This window comes from Lichenostomus cassidix, chromosome 27 (assembly GCF_008360975.1).
Source record: "Lichenostomus cassidix isolate B80296 chromosome 27, HeHo_3.0, whole genome shotgun sequence".
In the NCBI taxonomy this organism is placed as follows: domain Eukaryota; kingdom Metazoa; phylum Chordata; class Aves; order Passeriformes; family Meliphagidae; genus Lichenostomus; species Lichenostomus cassidix.
The window spans coordinates 1632698-1652576 of NC_139507.1; the positions used below are offsets into that span (position 1 = coordinate 1632698).

The 19879-nt window shown below is 52.3% G+C and overlaps 2 protein-coding genes across 3 annotated transcripts in view; one reads left to right on the forward strand and one right to left on the reverse strand.

Moving 5' to 3' along the window:
- NSF (N-ethylmaleimide sensitive factor, vesicle fusing ATPase) overlaps positions 1–8836 on the forward strand; it is a 72918-nt gene extending 64082 nt beyond the window's left edge. The window contains exons 18-21 of one of the 2 annotated variants that reach the window (XM_085040002.1): positions 675–809; positions 1613–1726; positions 6722–6777; positions 7170–8836. In XM_085040002.1, the coding sequence (XP_084896128.1) occupies positions 675–809; positions 1613–1726; positions 6722–6777; positions 7170–7185 (321 nt within the window). In that variant the 3' untranslated portion in view covers positions 7186–8836. The remainder of the gene's footprint in view (positions 1–674; positions 810–1612; positions 1727–6721; positions 6778–7169) is intronic. The other variant, XM_085040001.1, reaches the window with a different exon arrangement.
- Positions 8837–12191: 3355 nt separating this feature from the next.
- Positions 12192–19879, reverse strand: part of WNT3 (Wnt family member 3) — a 41352-nt gene continuing 33664 nt past the window's right edge. Inside the window, exons 3-4 of the mRNA XM_085040003.1 lie at positions 14622–14887; positions 12192–12821 (exon numbers count right to left, since the gene is read on the reverse strand). Of these exons, the coding sequence (XP_084896129.1) occupies positions 12342–12821; positions 14622–14887 (746 nt within the window). The 3' untranslated portion in view covers positions 12192–12341. The remainder of the gene's footprint in view (positions 12822–14621; positions 14888–19879) is intronic.

Consider the following 19879-nt stretch of genomic DNA (forward strand, 5'->3'; position numbering starts at 1 on the left):
GGGAAATTAAGCACTGGAAAGGCCTCTGCAAGGTGAACAAAGAGCAGTGGATTTGGACTGGCAGTTGATGTTTTCCACTCCTTGCTCTGTTATTCATGAACCCTGTTATTGCCCAGGCTGACTTGGGGCTGGTCTGTGCACTCTGCATTGGGAGTTGGAGGCTGCTGGAGTGGGACTGTCCTGAACAGCTGCAGGGGAACTCAGAGACTCACAGCAGCCTCTGCTCAAAAGAAAGCCTGAGCTGGAAATCCACTGGAACTGCCTGTGCAGGAGCAGGGAATTCTCTGTACCCACAGATTCCTAAAGACACGCTGTTCCCCAGAGAAGTCATTTGTAATTCAGCTTTTGGGAGTGGGAGTTTGCTCAGGCTTTTAAATTTAATGAGGATCCAGCTATTTATAATGCTGGGTTCAGAAGGAGCTGGGAGTGTGGTGAGGCTTGTGTGCACCACAATTCTTGGACCCTGTTGGTGGCATTGCTGCGAGACCTGATCCTGGTCTCCTGTGGCTGCTCTTGGCTCCTTCAATTACTGACAGATTTAATCCTATTAACTTTGTTTGAAGGGGGTTTTTAAATGGCCATTTTCCATTCATCATTTGCAGCTAGCTGAAGCTTCCCCAGGCTGGTTCTCTGTAGTTTTTCTCTCCCTGACTCTTGTCCCCTTGCCTGGCCAGGGCCGCAAGCTGCTGATCATCGGCACCACGAGCCGCAAGGATGTCCTGCAGGAGATGGAGATGCTGAATGCCTTCAGCACCACCATCCATGTGCCCAACATCGCCACAGGGGAGCAGCTCATGGAGGCTTTGGAGGTGAGCAAAAGTTCAAGGATGACAAAAGACTCCAAATGTGCTGGCAATGAGGGGTTTTGCAGTAGCTGTGTCTGGTAACACCATCCCACTTGACATTGTGTCATAACATAGCAGTTCTGAGGCTTTTCAATTTGCTTTTTCATGAATTAAATTAAGGCAAAATTAGAGAACAGTAGGTCTGGGGAAAGGTTTGTGGTGTGGATTGAAACATTCCAAGGGCATGGAAGTGGATAATGAATATAATTGGGACACTTAAACTGAATGTGCCCGGAGGGTGCTGTGGTGAATTGGAACAGCATTGACTGAAGGTGTTTGGTGCTGAGGAGATTCTAAGTTCCTTATGAATTCCTGTCTTTGCTGACTCCTTCTGCTGTGCCCTAGTGGGAATTGCAGTGAGTACTGAAGGCTGTTAAAATAAACTGAACAGGCAAATCTTTGGTGCCATTGGCAAACTTGTCCCAGGGATGGTGTCACCGAAGCCTGAGAGACACAGACAGTGCTGCAGCAGGTTTGGAAACTTCCTGTGGCTTCAGTCACTGTGTCCTTGTAGACCCTGATCTGGAGCAAACTGGGGGTGCAGCATAAAAGCACAGTTGGATAAGGGATGTTATGGAAAAAAAGCCCATCATGGAATTAAAGAATGTTTTATTTGCATTTTGCCTTCTCTAAGATACATTGCAACAAAGTTTCCTTCTCAGCTAGTAAATGCTTCTAGCTTCCCATTCCCTTTTTCCCCAGGTGGGTACCATTATTCCCACTGTCAGTCTGCTGCTGTTGATTTTTTGAAATGATTTCCCCCCCAGCTCCTGGGTAACTTCAAAGACAAGGAGCGCAGCACGATCGCACAGAACGTCAAAGGGAAGCCTGTCTGGATCGGGATCAAGAAGCTGCTGATGCTGATAGAAATGTCATTACAGGTAGGAATGGTTCTGGGGAGGAAGGGCTGGGGTCCCAGAGCAGTCCTGGAGGTTTCCTTCTCTGCAGACTCCTGCTGTGTGGTGGGAGCCTTTGCATTGGTTTAATAGGGAGAAGAGCTGCAGTGAGGAGAAATTTTCAGAACAAAGAAATCACCAGATCTTGGTCCACTGAGATTTTTAAATCCCCCCGTGCCCATGGGCTGTTCAGAGCTGCACTTCAGAGCATCTGGCCATGGGAGGGGTTGGATTAACTCACCTCTCATGGAATTTCTTCTCTCCACCCAGCACAGATAGCAATCACCTTGGGTATTTTTTTTTAAAGAAGAAGGTGCCTGTGCAGGTGTATGCGCTCTTTCCCTGAAGAAGATAAATCTGTCAGGCTGTTCAGCTGCTCTTCTCTTTATTTTCCACTTTCAGCACTTTAAAGAAAATAATTGCAGAGGGTAGAACTATGCAGCTCTGAGCCCTCCCCCGCAGCAGCACCCATGCCTGGAGCCAGCCAGCAAGCTCGTGCTCATGCTGACATGGGCTGAGGGTGCAGCCCTAATCCTCCCCTGACATCCCAGTGCCCCCCCAGCCCCCCCTCTGCTCACATCAAATGGATTTAGTGCAGCTGAGTGAACTGTCCTCAGATCTTCCTCGCGCAGGCAGGGCAGAAGTGAAGAGACTTGTAGTTCAGAGCAGACAAGTCATGTAGCCCTCTGTTCACTCTTCACAATTCTGTTAAAACTTGCTCACTGCTAAGGATATGCTCTGACTGGATGTCACCTCAGGGAATAAAGTCATTTATCTAGATTACTTTTTCCTCTTCTTCCTTGGCTTTTAATTCCATACCTACAGGCAAGTCAGTAAGTCATTGCTCACATGTATTAAATGTATTTAAGGGGTGCTGCCCTTCAGGGACTGCTGGGCTCTGCTGTGCTCCCCTTCCCTGAGCCTGACAATGGGTCCCTTCTTCTGACACAGGACGTGTTCTTGTGCTGCTTCCACCTGAAGTGCTGGTTATTTTCAGAGCTGAAGGTGAAGGTTCTGTAAATCATGGGCAGTTCTGAGCTGGGAGATGTGTGGGAATGCTGACCCCAGTCCGGTTCCCAGCCTGGCCCCTGTGCCCATTCCACTCCTGGGGACACTTCTGGGCACCACAATATCATAGGGATAGAAAGGAATTAGTCAGGGTCCAAAGGAGGGAGCTGAAGATGGTGAAGGGAGTGAGGTGAAGCCATAGGAGGAGCAGCTGAGGTCACTTGTTCAGCTGGAGCAGAGGAGGCTGAGGGCAGAGCTCAGTGGGGCTGCAGCTCCTCCCCAGGGGCAGCTCAGCTCTCTGCTCCCTGTGAGCAGGGAAGGACCCAGGGAATGGCTGGAGCTGTGCCAGGGGGATTTGGGATGGAGATCAGGAAAGGTTCTTCCCTCAGAGGGTGCTGGCACTGCCCAGGCTCCCCAGGGAATGGGCACAGCCTGAGGCTGCCAGAGCTCCAGGAGGGTTTGGACAGCACTGCCAGGGATGGCCAGGGTGGGATTGTTGGGGTGTCTGTGCAGGGCCAGGAGCTGGACTCCATGATCCCTGTGGGTCCTTCCCACTCAGGATATTCCATGATTCTGTGACCAGTGACACTGTTGACACAGAGTCCTCACCCTGCCCGAGGCTGTGCCCAAACTGCTTTTGGGCATTCATTTTTTTCAGCAGACCTTGGTGTGTAGGTGAGTCCAGGAGCAGCCAGGCTGGGAGGAGACAGGCAGAGCTGGGTCTGTGCCCTTCCTGACACACTGGCCATGAACTGCTGCCACTGTCCCTAGAGCCCAGGGAGGGTTGGCAGCAGGGTGGTTCCTGCTCTGACACTGGGTTCAGGTGGTTGTGTAATAGCAGAGGGAGCAGCATATGGCAGCTAAATCTGAACCAGCTCTGTTCCAAAAGGTCTGAGGTGTTTCCATGACTCCATCTGCTGAACTGCTATAAATACAGGAGAGCAGTGCAGGCTCTCCTGAGCAGAGCTGGGATCTGGGTGCACTGGAGCCCACAGTGAGCTGGAATCTGCCAGGCTCTCACAGGAAAGCACAGTTGCACCAGAGAAGAAGTCCAGCACTGGATCTTCTTTCAATGAGTTGTACCACAGCTTTTAAGAAGGAGATTTCAGTCAGAAATCACTTAAGAATTCAAGTGATGAAATTTCTCAGAGCTCAGCTGATCAGTTGCCAGGTGAATTAATTCTTTGTAAAAAATGTGCACATGCATCTTCCTCTGAATCTAATGGTGAGTTTTGTTTTGTTAGAGCAGTGACCCCACTCTCTGCTCTGCAGGGATTCCTAAGCTGGCCAAAGGACTTCCAGTGTGTTTCAGACTAAAGTCACACTGAACCAGCCCCTCAGGATCAAAATCCTCTCTTGGGATACCTGAACTGCTCTGGTGCCCTGGGTGATTTGTCACCTTGTTTCTGAGCTGGGTAACCCCACACTTTCTGGCAGCCTAACTTCCCCCAAACTCTGTTCATTGCTGTTCCTGGCCTTCTTTAATGTCCATCTGCTCGTGTTTTGTGTCACATCCTTTGGTCATTTGTGTACACTGAGTGTCCTGGAATGATTCTGTTCATGTTCAAACGAAGCCTTTGATCCATGGATATACTCAGGATTTGCCATGTGAATCCACAGGTGTTTGCAGTGGCCTTGGCTGCAGTACAGGGCCTCCCCCAGTGCTCTTGAGTCCCACTGTGGCTTCACCCTGCCCTGGGTGCTGCTGATCCCTGAGCCTTCCCTTTCCATGGCTGGGGGCTGATTCCTCCTGCTTCCTCTCCCTGCCTGTCTTGTTGCTCTTGGACCTTGCTGGCAGCACTCCCAAAGCCAAGGTCTCCTCCTTGGAACAGGAGCCTAGATGAACCAGGCAGTGTTCCAGAAAGCCCCTTCTGGCACCTCCAGGGTTTCCTGATTTGGTAACTTCTATTTAGCCTAAATAAAACCTAATCAGCATAAATAAAACGTAATCTAAGCTGCTTGTCTTTAAAGCATCTTAACTTTCATGGGAACTTATTTTGAAAGATCACCATATAATATTGCCTGTTTATTTTAAACCAGACACTGTACCTGGACCTGCTGAGAGTTTGGGGTTCATGGCAGGTTTTCAGGAGCACTGAGGGCTTGGCACATCTTGGTGGAGGATCTTCTTCTCTGGACTGGAGATTAACAAAGTTCCTCTCAGTCCCTGGGTATTTCACATTCCCAACTCTGTGTTAGGGGAAGTTCACCTTTCTTCTCTACCTGCACCCTGACTATTGCTAGCATTCTTTGCTGCTTAAACCCCAAATGAAATGCTCAGCGAGCCTCACTAAGTTCCTCTAAATCCTCTCGTTTCAATGAATTTATTTTTCTGATCTAAAAGTAGCTCAGCAGTTGGTAGTGAGGAACTGGCCTTGCTCTCCTATCTCACAGCCACGGGGAGTTTTACATTTTTAGGCTTTTCTTAGCACAAAGCAGAAATTCTCACTGGCGCTTTCTCCCCCGCGTCGCTGGGGACACTGTTGGTTTAGCATTTATTTTCTTCTGAGCTGTTTTTGAAGGCATTTGTGTTGCCCTCCACTGCAGAGTTTTAAATAGATGGCTTCTTCACATCTGGAATGGGAAGAAATTTTGTTTTAGGGATGTAAAATGTGATGGAGGAGTTCCAGAGCCTCGCTGGTGGGAGGTCAGGGCACAGGCTGACACTTTGCTTCCCCCTCCAAGGATGAGTCCCAGTTTTATGGTTTGAGACTTGTCTCTTTATTGCCAAGTGGGTGATGGAGCTGGGAATCTCAGTCCAGCTGACTTCAGAGATCCATGTATTCTGGTGTTCCCAGAATGGATCTCCTGTATTGTCACCGTGTGGTAAAGATATGGGATGGTGCTGGAGATTGCAGAGGAAACACAAGCTGGAGTTTCTAGGACACAAGAACTGTTAGAATATGACACAAAGATTCTAAGAACCAGGAGCCTCTGATTTCCAAATGTTTATAGTCCTCACCATATTTTGATGCAAATCTAGGAAAGATTTCCCTGGAGTCATTCCATGAGAAGATCAGCAATAACAGCCACCAGCACAGGGGACAGATGCAGCTACACCTGGTGTCCTCCAGTGGCAGCTTGAGTGTCTTCTGAGCAGCCCTTCCACCCACTTCCCTGCTGTCCCTGTCCCTGCTGTCCCTGTCCCCATCCCTGCTGTCCCTGTCCCTGTTGTCCCTATCCCCATCCCTGCTGTCCCTGTCCCTGTCCCGGGGGAGGCAGAGCTGCTCCCTGGGGCTGTTCCTGGTTGCTGGAGCCACAGCTCTGGTTGGTGCTGCTGTTCTGGAGCCTTGTGCTGCCTCAGCTCTGTGCTGCCCCTGCTCTGCCCTGGTGCTGCTGCAGCTCTGAGGGCAAAGGAGCACTGAGGACATTCTCTGTCCCTTCTGCTCCTGTTGGATTTGCTGCCCCAGCTCTGGGAAGGGGCAGATGGAAGCAGACTCAGAGTGGGCCTGGCTGGAATTGGCAGCAGGGCTTGGTGTGAGGAGCCATGGAAGCAGAGCCTGGTTGTGCTCCCATCTCCTGCCCTGGGAGCACATGGAGCTTGTGCCATGCCCTGGCAGCTCTAGAACTCCTGCCCAGGCCAGGGCATGGACACAGCAAACACACACAGCTCCAGCAGCCCTGGTGGCCCCAGTTCTGCTCTCTGGGACAGGGACATGACCCAGGGAATGGCTGGAGCTGTGGCTAGGGGAGGTTTAGGTTGGATATCAAGGAAACATTCTTCCCCCAGAGGGTGCTGGCACTGCCCAGGCTCCCCAGGGAATGGGCACAGCCTGAGGCTGCCAGAGCTCCAGGAGTGTTTGGACAGCACTGCCAGGGATGCCCAGGGTGGGATTGTTGGGGTGTCTGTGCAGGGCTGGGGTTGGACTTAATGATCCTTTGGACCAACTCAGGATATTCTCTGATTCTGTACTTCCCTTTTGGGCTCTTTGGAGGATTGCACTGATGGGGATGTGTTTGTTTGGTGTTTAGATGGATCCTGAGTATCGGGTGAAAAAGTTCTTGGCTCTTCTGAGAGAAGAGGGAACGTAAGTACTTTTATTTGAGAGCATTATTTAAATTCTCTTTTCTGCTCAGAAATGAGCTTCTCTGAGGGGAGCCTGCAGTGGGATATGTCTGCTCTCAGTGTTGGCCCCTCTGTATTGTCAGAGCTGTGTAAGATCAGTTCTTAACAGGAATTTTGGAGGGGGGAGGTCCTGAAGGTTTGGGAACCTGCATGCCTGAATTCTCTGCTTTTCTAAACTTATTCTTGACTTTAAGTGTCCATGAGATACTGGGCCACAATTTACCTTTCTTTAACTAAAGTAAATCAAAAAGAGATTCTGCTTGAGTTTAAAATCCAGCTGTTTATCTGAAATCTGGAATTTTGGTTTCTTGTGTCTCGTGTCTGAGAGAAGGATGTCCTACTCTTTCCCCATAGGTGCCACAGGGAGTAGTTGAGCCCAGTGGGACAGTGGCATCTCCTAGAGAATGACTTTCTAATACATGTAGGGCAGTACCTGTGCTGGGGAAACTCACACCACTATCTATCCTGGCTACATGTGAGTGGGTTCCAGTGTGTGCTTGATGCTTTATACATGTGCATGATGCTTTCCTGATGGATTTGGCTTCTTTTGCAAGAGTCCCTACCCTAGACTGAAGGTGGACCAAGTGCAAGATCAACAGCTGGAAAAGTGACCAACCTGGAGAACAAACACTGGGATCTTTACTCTTCTGTGCTCAACACACTGGACAAAGTGAAATGCTCCCCTGTTCCCCAGAGCCCCATGTGGAACCTGCATGTGTAGTGCAATACAGTATCTTTATTCTTTGTCTTTACTATTCTGATGTCACGTGGAAGTGTCTCCTAGAACACTGTGCTTCTGTCTCTGTGCAGCCAGGCTGTGGTTGGGGTTGAGCAGGGGGGAATGTCCTGTGAGGTTTGGGGCTGAACCTCACTTGTGTCCAGCATTCCTGCTGTAGGAGAAATCCTGGCTTCCAATAAACCTGCCAGTCTGGTGGAGAGCTGTTGAAGCACTGCTCTGTCACACCCTGGTCAGTAAAGGCTTCCCTGTGGTGTCATCCCAGCCTTCACTGAGCTCTGAGCCAGACTCTCTCCCCAGGCAGTGCCCACAACACTCCAGCTCCAGGAGTGCCTAGATGCTGCACCTGCTTTATTATACCCAGGTATTTTGGGGCCTGATGAGACACTGCTGGTGGCACTGGGGACTGGGAGAAGGCAGGGAAGTGTTGATCAGAGTAGAGGAAATTTCCAAATCCAGTATTTGAGGCATCAAAGCTTGTTGTTAATTCAACAACAGTTTTAGAGATGCTGGTTCCAGCCTCCAGCTCTTCCTGAGTTCCTGTAGTTGGCAGCTTTGGTATCCTCCAGCCTCATTTTATCCCTTTTTCCTGCCATGTTACCAAAGGTTGAAATTCCTCCTTAGAGACAGAGAGGAGGCCAAGCTCTGCAGGTGCACGAGATGTGTATTGCCATGTTTTTGCACTGAAATTAAGGAATGTATCAAACCTTGCTCCGTGGTCCTTCCCAGTGGTCCTGTGGCCTCAGGGAGATGCTGTCCATGGCTGCTCCCCTGGGCTCCACTCCTTCCATAAGGTTCCTGGAACATACCTCAGTGTGGTGGGGCATGAAATCAAAGCCATTTAGCAGATCTTAGTCAGTGGAGCTTCCTAAACTTGACCAGACCCCTGTAAGGGCTAGCAGTGGTGTCCAAGGGGTGTTCCAGGGAAGGAGGGTGCCCCATGGCCTTCCAGGCTTAGGTGGAGGTACTGTTGTCCTCAGTGTGTGCTCACAGCAGCTGGAGTGTTTCAGCCACTCCACTCTGTTCCTCTGGCAGTGCTGTTGTGTTGTGATGCTGTTGTGAGTCCCAGTGGTGGTTCCCTCTCATTTTGTGTATGATCTTGTGAATTTATTTGTTCCTCCCTTCCCTCTGCCAGTCCGAGTGACAGCAGCACACAGTAACTTATATTTCAGAGTAAATGATGTAAACCTTATCGTGTCTGTGTCCAGAACTATATTGATGAATAAATATCTGGTTTAATTGCACATTCAATGGATCCAATAAAAAGCACAACTCCTTGTGACAACCTGGGTGCCATGTGTGTCTGGTGCTGGTGTGTGTGACATGGGGGTGTGACACACCTGGGGAAGGCTGGAAAACCTTGGTGTGACATCCCAGCCACTCCAGCCTCTGTTCCAAGCTCTCCATCCATTGTTCCTGCAGGTGGCACAAGGGAAGGGCAGCACCTTCCCACCACCTGTGTGTTCTCCATGGCAGAGTGGCTTTAAACATATAAATATTACTTATCACAATACTGCTTTTAACACTAAGGGCCAAATTCTTCAGCCTTTCTTTACCCTGTTTCATCTTGAACCTTCCAGAAATGTGTCTCTGAAATGAGAGTTGTTGACCAGAGACAGATTTGAAAGTGCTGGCATGGGTTTTGGGGGGACAGTGTGGAGTGGAGGAAGGTTTGGGGTAGATGGGCAGACAGAGAGAGTTTCACCCATGGGGCTGTGGAGCCCAGAAGCCTCCATGGGTCAGGTTCTCTGCTCAGTTAGGCAGTGGTGGTGCTGACTGGTAACACCAGCAGAGACACCATGGATGCCTGGGACGGCTTTGTGTGTAAATTTGGCATCAGGGCAAGAATACTGAGTGCTTTTATATTTTATTTTGCCCTTTAGACAGGTCTGTTTGAGGCCAGTGCAGTGGAAAATCGTGTGCACTTAAAGGCATTGCTAATGCAAGGGAGATGCTGCAGAAACACCCACAGAATTATTCATGGACAGGAGAAGAGGTTTTTATATGAGAAAATTTGGACCTTGGCCTGTCCAAAGCCTTGGAAGGTGATTCAGTGAGAACCTGTGAGTACATGTGGGGAATATACCAAATCTAAAGCTTGCTTTGATCCATTGCTTAATTTAATCTCACTCTCCACAGTTCCCTGACAGGAGGGGCAGCCAGGTGAGGCTCAGGTTTTGCTCCCAGGAAACGGACAGGATGAGGGGAAACAGCCTCAGGCTGTGCCAGGGGAGGTTTAGGTTGGATATTGGGAAAATCTATTCATGGAAAGTTGTCCAGCCCTGACACAGCTGCCCAGGGCAGTGGTGGAGTCGCCATCCCTGGAGGGATTTCACAGCCCTGTGGATGTGGCACTTGGGGACAAGGGTCAGTGGTGGCCTTGCCAGTGCTGGGAATGGTTGGACTTGATGATTGTAAAGGTCTTTTCCAACCCCAAGGGTTCCATGATTCTGTGCTGAATCTCAGTCCAGTGCACACTGTACCTTGGCACTCCCTAAATCAAAATCTCAGCATTCAGCTGTAAAATCTCTTCTTTTTGCCATCACTGTCTTGATTCCTGTAACAGATATCCCTTCCCATGTTGGGGGTTGGAACTATGAGACCCTTAAGGTCCCTTCCAACCCAAACCATTCATGGATTCCATGATTCCATGGCTGTCCCTGTCCATAAGCATCTGGATTATGACCCACTGCTCTGTAGACGTTCAGCAGGACCCTCAGAGCCAAACCACACAAGCTGGCAAGTGCATCTTTTTGAATTTTTACCTTCTCTTTAATGATGTACCACAAAAAATGGAAGTTGAAATATATTTTTCTCCAAATATATATATTTATATAATATATAATCTTAGTTAACTCAAGTATATACATTGTATAATAAATAATGCTTATAAAAAGAGAAATTTTCTGAATATAAAATAAAAAAAAATCGACTTCTACAACTTTATACAAAACTTTGGATACAGCAGATTGATGGAAAAAGATCTTCCATTCAGTGCTAGAATACCTGGCTACAGTAAAATAATTACAAGGCAATAAATGTTCTATTTAATATTAAATACCTTTTCTTGATTAAAAAACAAACAAACAAAGAAGGGATTTTGTTTAAAGTCGGGTACTGGGAGTCTTTCCAGACATGGAATTTAATATATACTTTAAATAGATGCATATCAGAGGACGGCGTGGCTCTGGGAGGGGGAGGCTTTTGGAGCTCTGTGGGATTTTAATTTTGGGAAGTGAAGGCTCCTCTGAAGGAGGGTCTGGAGCTCATCCTGATGCTCTGCACAGGAGGATTCTGCTCTGACTGAGGGCCTCCTGTGCTCCTGCCAGGATTCTCTCACCCCTTTATTGCTCTGTGCAGCTCCAGGGGCTGCTCATTCCCTGGGAGAGGAGTGAGTGGAGCAGCAGCCACAGCTCGAGTGGCCACAATTCCCTGGAATTCCCTGGGGTGTGTTTGAACGTGGCTGTTGGTCCTGGAGCCCACCAGGACACAGGGACTGTTTATTTTGTAATTTCACGGGTCAGTACTCCTGGACAAGGTAAAGCCAGGGAGAGGGGATGTGCTCAGGGAGGGGGAGGTGGCCTGGGGACCAGGGGGGACAAACACAGGTTCTTCTGCACTGGGATGGGCCAAGGGATGTGGAGGGGACCCAAATCCCTGCTCATGGCCTGGAGCCTCTGGGGGTGGGGGGGACTTCCTGGATGATTGCTGACAGCTCAGTAAATCCCATGGGAGGGGAAGGGTCTGCCTGGGATTGTGCTGTGAGACCACATCTGGTGGGAAAGCTGACAAGGCTGGGACAGAGACTTCCTCTCTCCCTGGAATGTCTGACGTTCAGAGCTGGTGCAGCAGCTCACCTGGCAGGTAACTTGTCCCCAGAGAGATCCCTCAGCTCCCTCTGGGATGGAAAGTCATGTTAGGGAATGCTGGTCAATAGGTGCATTGAGTGGGTGGATCTGTCCAGATCATTTAAATCCTCTCCTGGGCAGCTGCACATCGAGGAGGTGGCTGGGGCTATGCCCTGTCCCCTGTCAGAGGTGGCAGCAGTCCCCTGTGCCCTGCTCTTGTCCTGGGCCAGGTGCCACAGGGTCAGCTCTGGGCTCTGGCTTCCTGCCATCCTCCTTGGGGCATTACAGGAGACGTGGGGCTGTGGGGGGCAGAGAGAGCAGAGGGGAGGGGGAAGGAGAGACCACCTGTGGGCTCTGTTGGTGTGCTCAGGTTTGGTTCTCCAGCATCACCTTGGAGCAGCAAGGAGGGAGCTGGGCTGCTGTGGAGCTCCTTTCCTCCTCCCCATTACATCTGCTGAGCTGGGGGAGCATGAGCATGAGCAGCAGCTGGGGGAGCCACGTTTGCTCATTTTCACTGTGAAAAATCCATTTCCACCCCACCTCCCGTGTCTGCAGGGGCTGAACCTGTGCTGCAGGACAGAGCTGGGTGCCCGGGGGGTGCTGTGGCAGCAGCTCTGCCTCTGTGACTGGGCCTTGCTGGGACTCTGCTGTCCCTGCTCTCCTGGGCAGCCTGTCCTGTCCCTGCCCTCCCTGCCCTGTCCCTGCCCTCCTGCCCTCCCCAGCCAGCCTGCCCTGCCCGAGGGATCAGCAGTCACACCTTGCCTGGCTGAGGTGCCCAGAGCCTTCCCCATGCCCTGGGCAGGGTGTGTGCCCTGGCTGGGGCCATCAGGAGTTTTTTGCCATCCTCTGCTGTGTGAGGCCACGTGTGGGGCTGCCCGTGGGGCTGCTGGAGCCCTGGGCCCTGCTCTGCAGCACCCTCCACAAGTGCAGACCCACCCGTGCTTACTTGCAGGTGTGGACATCGTAGACCCTCGTGCACTCCTGGCAGCTGACGTAGCAGCACCAGTGGAAGATGCAGTGACACTTCTCCTTGCGTTTCTCAGTCCGGGTGTTGTGGCCTCTCCCACAGCACAGCAGGTCACAGCCGTCGATGCCGTGGGAGGTGACGTTGCACGTTCTGTCCCTCGTCCCAAAGGAGCCTGTCTCCGGGTTGGGCTCACAGAAATTGGGGGAGTTCTCATAGTAGACCAGGTCCCGCTCCGTGGGCGGCTTGAAAAGCGCGTATTTGGCCCTGAGAGTTTCCACCCAGCCCCGTGACTCGCGGTGCTTCTCCACCACCATCTCCGAGGCGCTGTCGTACTTGTCCTTCAGGTAGTCCCCGATGGCTCGGAAGTCAGGCTGGGCCCACCAGCAGGTCTTGACCTCGCAGCTCCCCGAGAGTCCGTGGCACTTGCACTTGAGGTGCATGTGATCCAGGATGGTCTGTCGGGGGAAAACGGAGTCAGCAGCAGCGGGTGGAACACCATGTTTGCTTCCCATCACCTGCCTGTGCCACCTGGGTTAAGTGTCTGATCTGAGCTTGGTCTGGAAAGCCTCGCCTCGAGTTCTGGGGGCAGTTTTGGGCAGCACAATATAAAAAAGGCATTAAGCCTTCAGAGGGCATCCAAAGGTTGGCCACAAGGATGGAGAAGGGTGTGGAGGGGCTGTGTGTGGAGTGGCTGAGAGCACTTGGTTTGTTCAGCCTGGAGGAGACTGAGGTCAAACCTCATTGTGGCCTTTAACATCCTCCCAAGGGGCAGCTCAGGGACAGGTAGTGATGTCTTCACTCTAGTGACCAGGGACAGGACCCAGGGAATGGCTGGAGCTGTGTCAGGGGAGGGTTAGGTTGGATATCAGGGAAAGGTTCTTCCCCCAGAGGGTGCTGGCACTGCCCAGGCTCCCCAGGGAATGGGCACAGCCTGAGGCTGCCAGAGCTCCAGGAGGGTTTGGACAGCACTGCCAGGGATGCCCAGGGTGGGATTGTTGGGGTGTCTGTGCAGAGCTGGGGTTGGACTGATGGTCCCTGTGGGTCTTTTCCCACCCAGTATATTCCCTGGTTCCATGATTCTATAAGCACAGGCTGGTTGGAGATGCCGGGGAGCTTTAAGCATCTCCAGATGGAGACATTACACTAGAAGAGCATAGCTGAGCTGGGCAGCTGCTCTGATCATCACCCAATCCAATCCAGTCTAACCTATTCTAATCCAATCTAATCTAATCCCAAAGTTTGATCTTTTCATGGGGATCCTTCCTGTCCTGTGTTTGTGGACAGTCAGAGCCCTGAGAAGCCAAGGGCTGGAGATGTCTCTGAGCTCTGTGGATGGAGACTGATCCCTTGTCCTGTCCTTGCCAATGACCCTTCATTTATGTCCCAAACCCAACAGTTTGTACTAAAAAATGTGTGAAATTGGGAGCCTACAGACAGGACTCTTCACCAAAATCTCTCTGCAGAGCAAAATAATGAGATTTTGTATAAAATTACTGGAGTTTGGTTTTTTTTTTGTACTGGAAACTGTCAGGCTTCTCCCCTTCCACCTCTACCTGCTGCGGTGTGGAAAACCCATACCACTGTTTGCTTCAAGCACTGTTGGAAAAGTCCTACTGGATTTGCAAATAAACCAGAGCAGGCAGGGGCTCAGATACCTGCTGAGTGCAGGAATGGAATGGAATGGAATGGAATGGAGTGGAGTGGAGTGGAGTGGAGTGGAGTGGAGTGGAGTGGAGTGGAGTGGAGTGGAGTGGAGTGGAATATTCCAGTTGGAAGGGGCTGCAACTATCATCTACTCCAAGGAATCACTGGCTGGGATAACAGGGAACATGCAGGAAATAGGAGCTGGCAGGAAAATCCTCTTCACCCAGTGCTAGGCTGGGGTTAGCATCTATGCATGATCTTGGAAGTGCCCAGAGAAGCTGTGGCTGCCCCTGGATCCCTGGCCGTGTCCAAGGCCAGGCTGGACAGAGCTTGGAGCAACCTGGGATAGTGGAAGGTGTCCCTGCCATGGCAGGGGGGTGGGATGAGATGATCTTTAAGGTCCCTCCCAACCCAAACCATTCTGGAATCAAGCCATGTTTTAGCTCTTCTTAACCTCACCTGTCTGTTTGGAGGGAGAGGAAATGCTGTGCCCTGGAAAATAATCCTAGAAAACTGCTGCTTGGGAATTCCTGTGTCCTGCTCCATGAGGAGCAGCCACACAGGGCCATCCATGCAGGACTGTCCCCAAGCTGTCCCCAGTGGTCACTCACCGTCCGGCCAGCCTCGTTGTTGTGCCTGTTCATGGCTGAGCGCGCGTCCGGCCGGTTCTCCCGCGCGTCTGCGAACTCCCGCGACACCAGCACCCCGAAGTCGGCGTCCTCGCTGCACCCCCCCCACTTCCAGCCGTCCCCCGGGGGTCCCTTGTGGTGAGAGTCACAGCCACAGATGGTGGAGGTGCCCTCGGCGCAGGAGCGAGTGACAGCAAAGGCCACCCCGGCCGAGGCGATGGCGTGGACAAAGGCAGATTCTCGTGTGGCTGCAGAGACACAGAGTCCAAGGGGCATTGGTCAGTGCAACGCTGGTGTTCTCCTTCCCAGCCTTCCCCTGCAGCACCTAAACCCCACTGAACAGCAAGAAGTTATTTTATTCATTTATTAATGAACCTTCCCTGGAGTGGGAGCTGCTGGTGTCACCCTTGGGCAGGAGGAGGTGGGACAGGGGTGTGACTCCAGCTCTGGGGGGTCACATGTGCAGCATTTCTCAAAGACAGGATCCAGGATTTGACCCAGCATGGGTGCTGAGGGGTGAACAAGGCATCAGTATGAGATTGAGGGGCATCAGGAGAGAGTTACTGGAGCAATTCCTAGCCTGGAAACCCAGAGAGCCTCCATGCCAGGTGGTAGAGATGGAGAAGCGATAGAGATGGATGAAGACCTGGGGAATTTTTCAGGTGATGCAGGACACTCTGTGGGAGAACAAGCCCAAGATTCCTGGTAATTCCTACTAAATATCTCGATAAAAACATATGACTTGTTATCTCATTGAGACAAACAGATAATAAATAAAAAACCTGACTTCAAAATAACCTTGGAGTTGCTCATTCGTTACTGAGCGGTCCTGGAGGAAATGGAGGCAGATGAAACTCAGGCCTCTTTGTAATTCTTGCCAGGCTCTGGGTACACAGGGAATGAATTTTGGCCCAAATGAACAAAACCCTGAAAGTGTTGAATGCTGAAGAAAGGGTGAAATAAATGTTCCAGGATGCCTAGGTGGATGGGGCTGGGAATGGGAGTGTGGGTGGATCCACTGGGCTAAGGAAAGGAAATGTTTCAGCAGGACAGAGACCTGGACTGGAGATGGGAATAAATCAGAAAATGCACTTGAAGGTGGACATTCAGCAGGTTTGCTGAGCTGGAGCATCTCTGTCCATCACCTCTTCCACCTGTGGCCATGGCAGGTGACCTTCAAACCCTCCTCTTCCCTGGCCATTCCATTTGTCCCTGACCTGGGCTTGGGGCAGCAGCAGCAGCCACAGTGCCCATGGCAATGTCTCCAACACCTAGGTGCTTTGGCCAGCTGGGGCTGACAAGATCAAGGCCAGGTGGAAGCCAAACCAGAGTTGTCTGCTCTGTGCCTGAAGCCTCCAAGCTCCCCTGGAGTGTCTGAAGCTGGGAAGCTGCTGCCCTTCATCCCAACCCAGAACCTCTCTGGGGCAGCTCCTGAGTGTTGTTCCTGCCTTGCTCAGCTCTGCCCTAAACACATGGAACACCTTGTTCAGGATGGGTGGGGAACAGGAGCTCCAGCACCAGTGGTGAGGTGACCCTGAGATGGAGTGCTGGACACTAAAGCAGCACCTGCAGGAGCCATTGAGGAGGATTTCCTTGGCTTGGTGCTACTAGAGGAAACTGCTGAGATGCTGGAAACACAAAACAAACCATGAGAAGACCTAGGCTTTGCCTTGCCTTGCCTTGGAGGGTGCAAGAGGATGTCCTCTTACTGTGGTGGCATTTTCCCATTACGAGTTCTGGGAATTTAATGTCTGGGGAGTCCTGGCCTCTGTCACTAAGTGCACAAAACACAAACTGAAAGGATATTTCCTGCCTTTTCCTGCATTATCTCAGTGTGTTAACCCTCCAGGAGGCTGCTGCAGAAGCTGTGACAGGCTCTGACCTGAGCTGGTCTTTTCCCTGGTGCTCACTGAGGGCTTTTCCCATGGTTTGGTTTGAAAGCAGGACCGTGGCTAATTCTGAATTTTCAACCCAGATTAAAGCCCAGCCAATTACACCCCTTAGTCCTTCCTTCCTGTTGACTTTCACCTTCGAGCAGCTTTGATGGCCCCTGAATTTACTCCATGGTGCTTGCAGAGAGAGAAACTTCCATTTTCCTGTGCTTGGAGGTACTTGTTAAGTTTTTCATAAAATATTGCCCATGGCACTCACCCATTATTGCTTGTGGGGTTCCTCTCTCCAGGAGGGTGACCAGAAGCCAACTGTCCCTCAGCTCAGGGTGACTGGGGACAGCAGGTCCCACCAGAGCTCAGAGCTAGGTGAGCTCTGCTAGGGCACAGACTGGCAAGTCCCCCATGGCTGTCCCTGCTCAGCACAGTGACAGGCTGGACTTGCAGTCTGGGTTCCTGCAGGTGTGACCTGGCTGTTCACTGCAGAGCTCCACCAGGATGCTCTTCAAGCTTTCTTGTTTTGGTTGTGGGTTTTTTTTTGTAATTTATCCATTTTTTTATAAAGCAGAATTGTTCTCTTTCTACTCATTTTGAAACCAACAGGGGTTTGACCCTTGGCCAGAGTGGCTGCACTGACTCAGGCTCTCCCAAGCACATTTGGTATCTCAGAACCAACTTTCTCCCTGGGGACACCTTTTGGCTCGGAGCTCAGCTGTGCCTTTCTCTGCACAAGTGCAGGGAAACCAGGATGCTCCAGCCCATCCTGTAAGGATGGAGACCTTGGGTCTCTCAATCCAGAGCAGATACTGGAGCCAATCCAACCTCGTGCTGATGTGCAGGAGGCAGGGAGGGGCTGAAGGCACCAGAGAGGGGCTGTGGTGCCTGAGTACAGAGCAGGAGAGTTCCAACTGCCCCGTGGATGGAGTGTGACATCAGGACAGTCATCAGAGAATGTGGGATGAAGCCAGAAATTTCTGCTGAGAAAATCACCTCGGAAGAGGTCCCTCCTTCCAGAACCAGCCATGAACCATCCTCTCAAGTGTCCCCTGCATGCCTATCCTGCTCTGGCCCCGTGCAGCATCCCTGTGCCCAGCCTCAGTCCCCCTGCAGAGCAGAGCCGATGCCAGCCCGTGCAGGCTGCCGGGGGAGGTGGCTGGAGGAATGTGCAGCCCTGCCCGGGAACTCCCAAATGGGATCCCCAACCAGGGAAATCCCAAATGGGATCCCCAACCAGGGAAATCCCAAATGGAATCCCCAACCAGGGCTGCTCAGTCCTGTCTATCCCCACGCTGAGGTTTTCACCTCCTTTTAGTTCAAGCTCTTCCCTCCTTGCCCTTCCCATCTCCGATGTGCCAGCAGGGATCCAGGCTCTCCCTGCCAAGGTTTTCCTCGGGGATCTTTCACCAGCTGCCCGTACTGGGCCCACTGGGGGCTGTGGGCACCGGCTGAAGGTCCCTGCTCTCCAAATGAGGTGTTCCCGCCGGACAAAGGCTCTTTGGGTGGCCCGTGATGCACAGCAGAGCAGATTAGAGGAGCCAGCGAGCCCTCCTGGCCCCAGCCCAGGACAGCCCGGGGACAGGGGGAGGACAGGAGCCTCTCTAGGGACCGATGTGGCTCCGCTGTCCCTGCTGGGTGTGGATGGGAGCAGAGTCACCTCCTCGCACCTTCTGTGCGTCCCCAGCTGCGGGTCCGGGGCTGGCATGGCACCGAGCAGGGCTGGCAGTGCCCGCCGGGCAGGGCGGCGATAGACACAGCTCCCGCAGCTGCCCCGTGTCCCCCGTGTCCCCCCTGTCCCCCCTGTCCCCCGTGTCCCCCCGTACCCCCGTGTCTCCCATGTCCCCCCTGTCCCCCGTGTCCCCCGCACGGTGCCGGCGCGGGGGGGAGCGAGCTGCGAGCAAACCGGTTCCTCGCCTTGAAATTCTCGCCCGGGTCTGGGCGAGGAGCTGGGAGAATTTCCCAGAGATGAAATGCGGGAGCAGCGTTCCCAGAACCAGGGGAGGGGCTGCCGAGGGAGGATTAGAGCCGCCTTGACAGTGCACCACTGCGACTGTCTCCCAGCCGGGCCCGTTACCTGCTGGGACACTCAATTTGCCATTGTTCCCGCGGTGTCACACTGTATTACCAGCATAATGCGGAATGTTTCCGCCGGCCAGCGTACCCACGGCACAGAGCACTGGCATTCCCCAGGAGCACCTCGTAGCAACGGGGCAATGTTCCCCTGTCCTGCCGTCACCCTCCAATCCCGCCAGCCCGGCTGGGAAATCCCTATTGATGGCGCTCCCCAGCCCCCCAGAATGGCTAAAGGGCGTGTGAATGCGGCAGCGATTTGAAACGACTGCGGCGCTGCGATGGTATCGCTCGCCCTGCCTCACAGTAGGGGAGGAAGCTTAGCTCTTTCTCATCGGTATAAGCTTATTTTTCTCTCTCCCTCTCTCCTTTCCCTCCCCCTCCCTTTAAGCTGCTGAGTTTATATCAAGACGGCCCCTGATCCCACACACCCGTTTAGATGCAAATGACTGCGAGTGTCATGGCTGAGAAAAGCCATGGGTTATCGTGGTGCGGGTCTGCCTTTTCACTGCTCGTGGCAGGGGCTTAGCCGAGCTCGCAGGGACCCCCGAAGGCAGCCCTGGCCCAGCTGCCGCCCCTGCACCTGCCCGCCACGGCATTCATCCCGACCGGGCTGGGGAGCATCTTCCCGGAGAACTGGCGACATCTCCCCGGAGAGGAGAGGAGCAAAGGGCAGCCCGGGGTGACAGACAGAGCACAAGGAGTGGCCAAAGGTGTGAGCCTGAAAAGGCTCCTACCAAGCTCCGGCAGATCAGCCCTGGCTGTGGCTCCCAGACCTCCTCTCCACCCCAGGAATTGCTCTCCAGGTGCCTGTGGGGCTTTCCTGCCTCTCCCAGACCTCTTCTCCACCCCAGGAATTGCTCTCCAGTGGAGCCTTCCTGCCCCGTGCACTCACGACCAGCTCTCCCTGGGTGCCAACTGGAACTAAAATAATGGATTTCACCACTAGCCCAGAGCATGGCCATTGCTCCCACCCAGAGTGCTGTGTGGCTGCTGGCTCAGCCCTGGCTTTGGGCAGGACTTGGCTGGAAGAGCCACTGGCTTTAGATAAGAACTGACCTTATTTTACAAAGAAAAAGGAAAGGAGGGAGGGGGAAAGCAGGTTTTTCTTCCCTCCTTATCCCAGACTGCACACCTGCAGTATAAATCATCTCAGGGAATTTGCTTGTAAAAACATGATCTTACCCCATATTCAGGGACTGGTGGGTTTTTTTTGTTTTTTTTCATGGCCCAGGTTAGAAATTAAGACACGGAAAAAAGGAAACAGAGGATCATAGGATCATA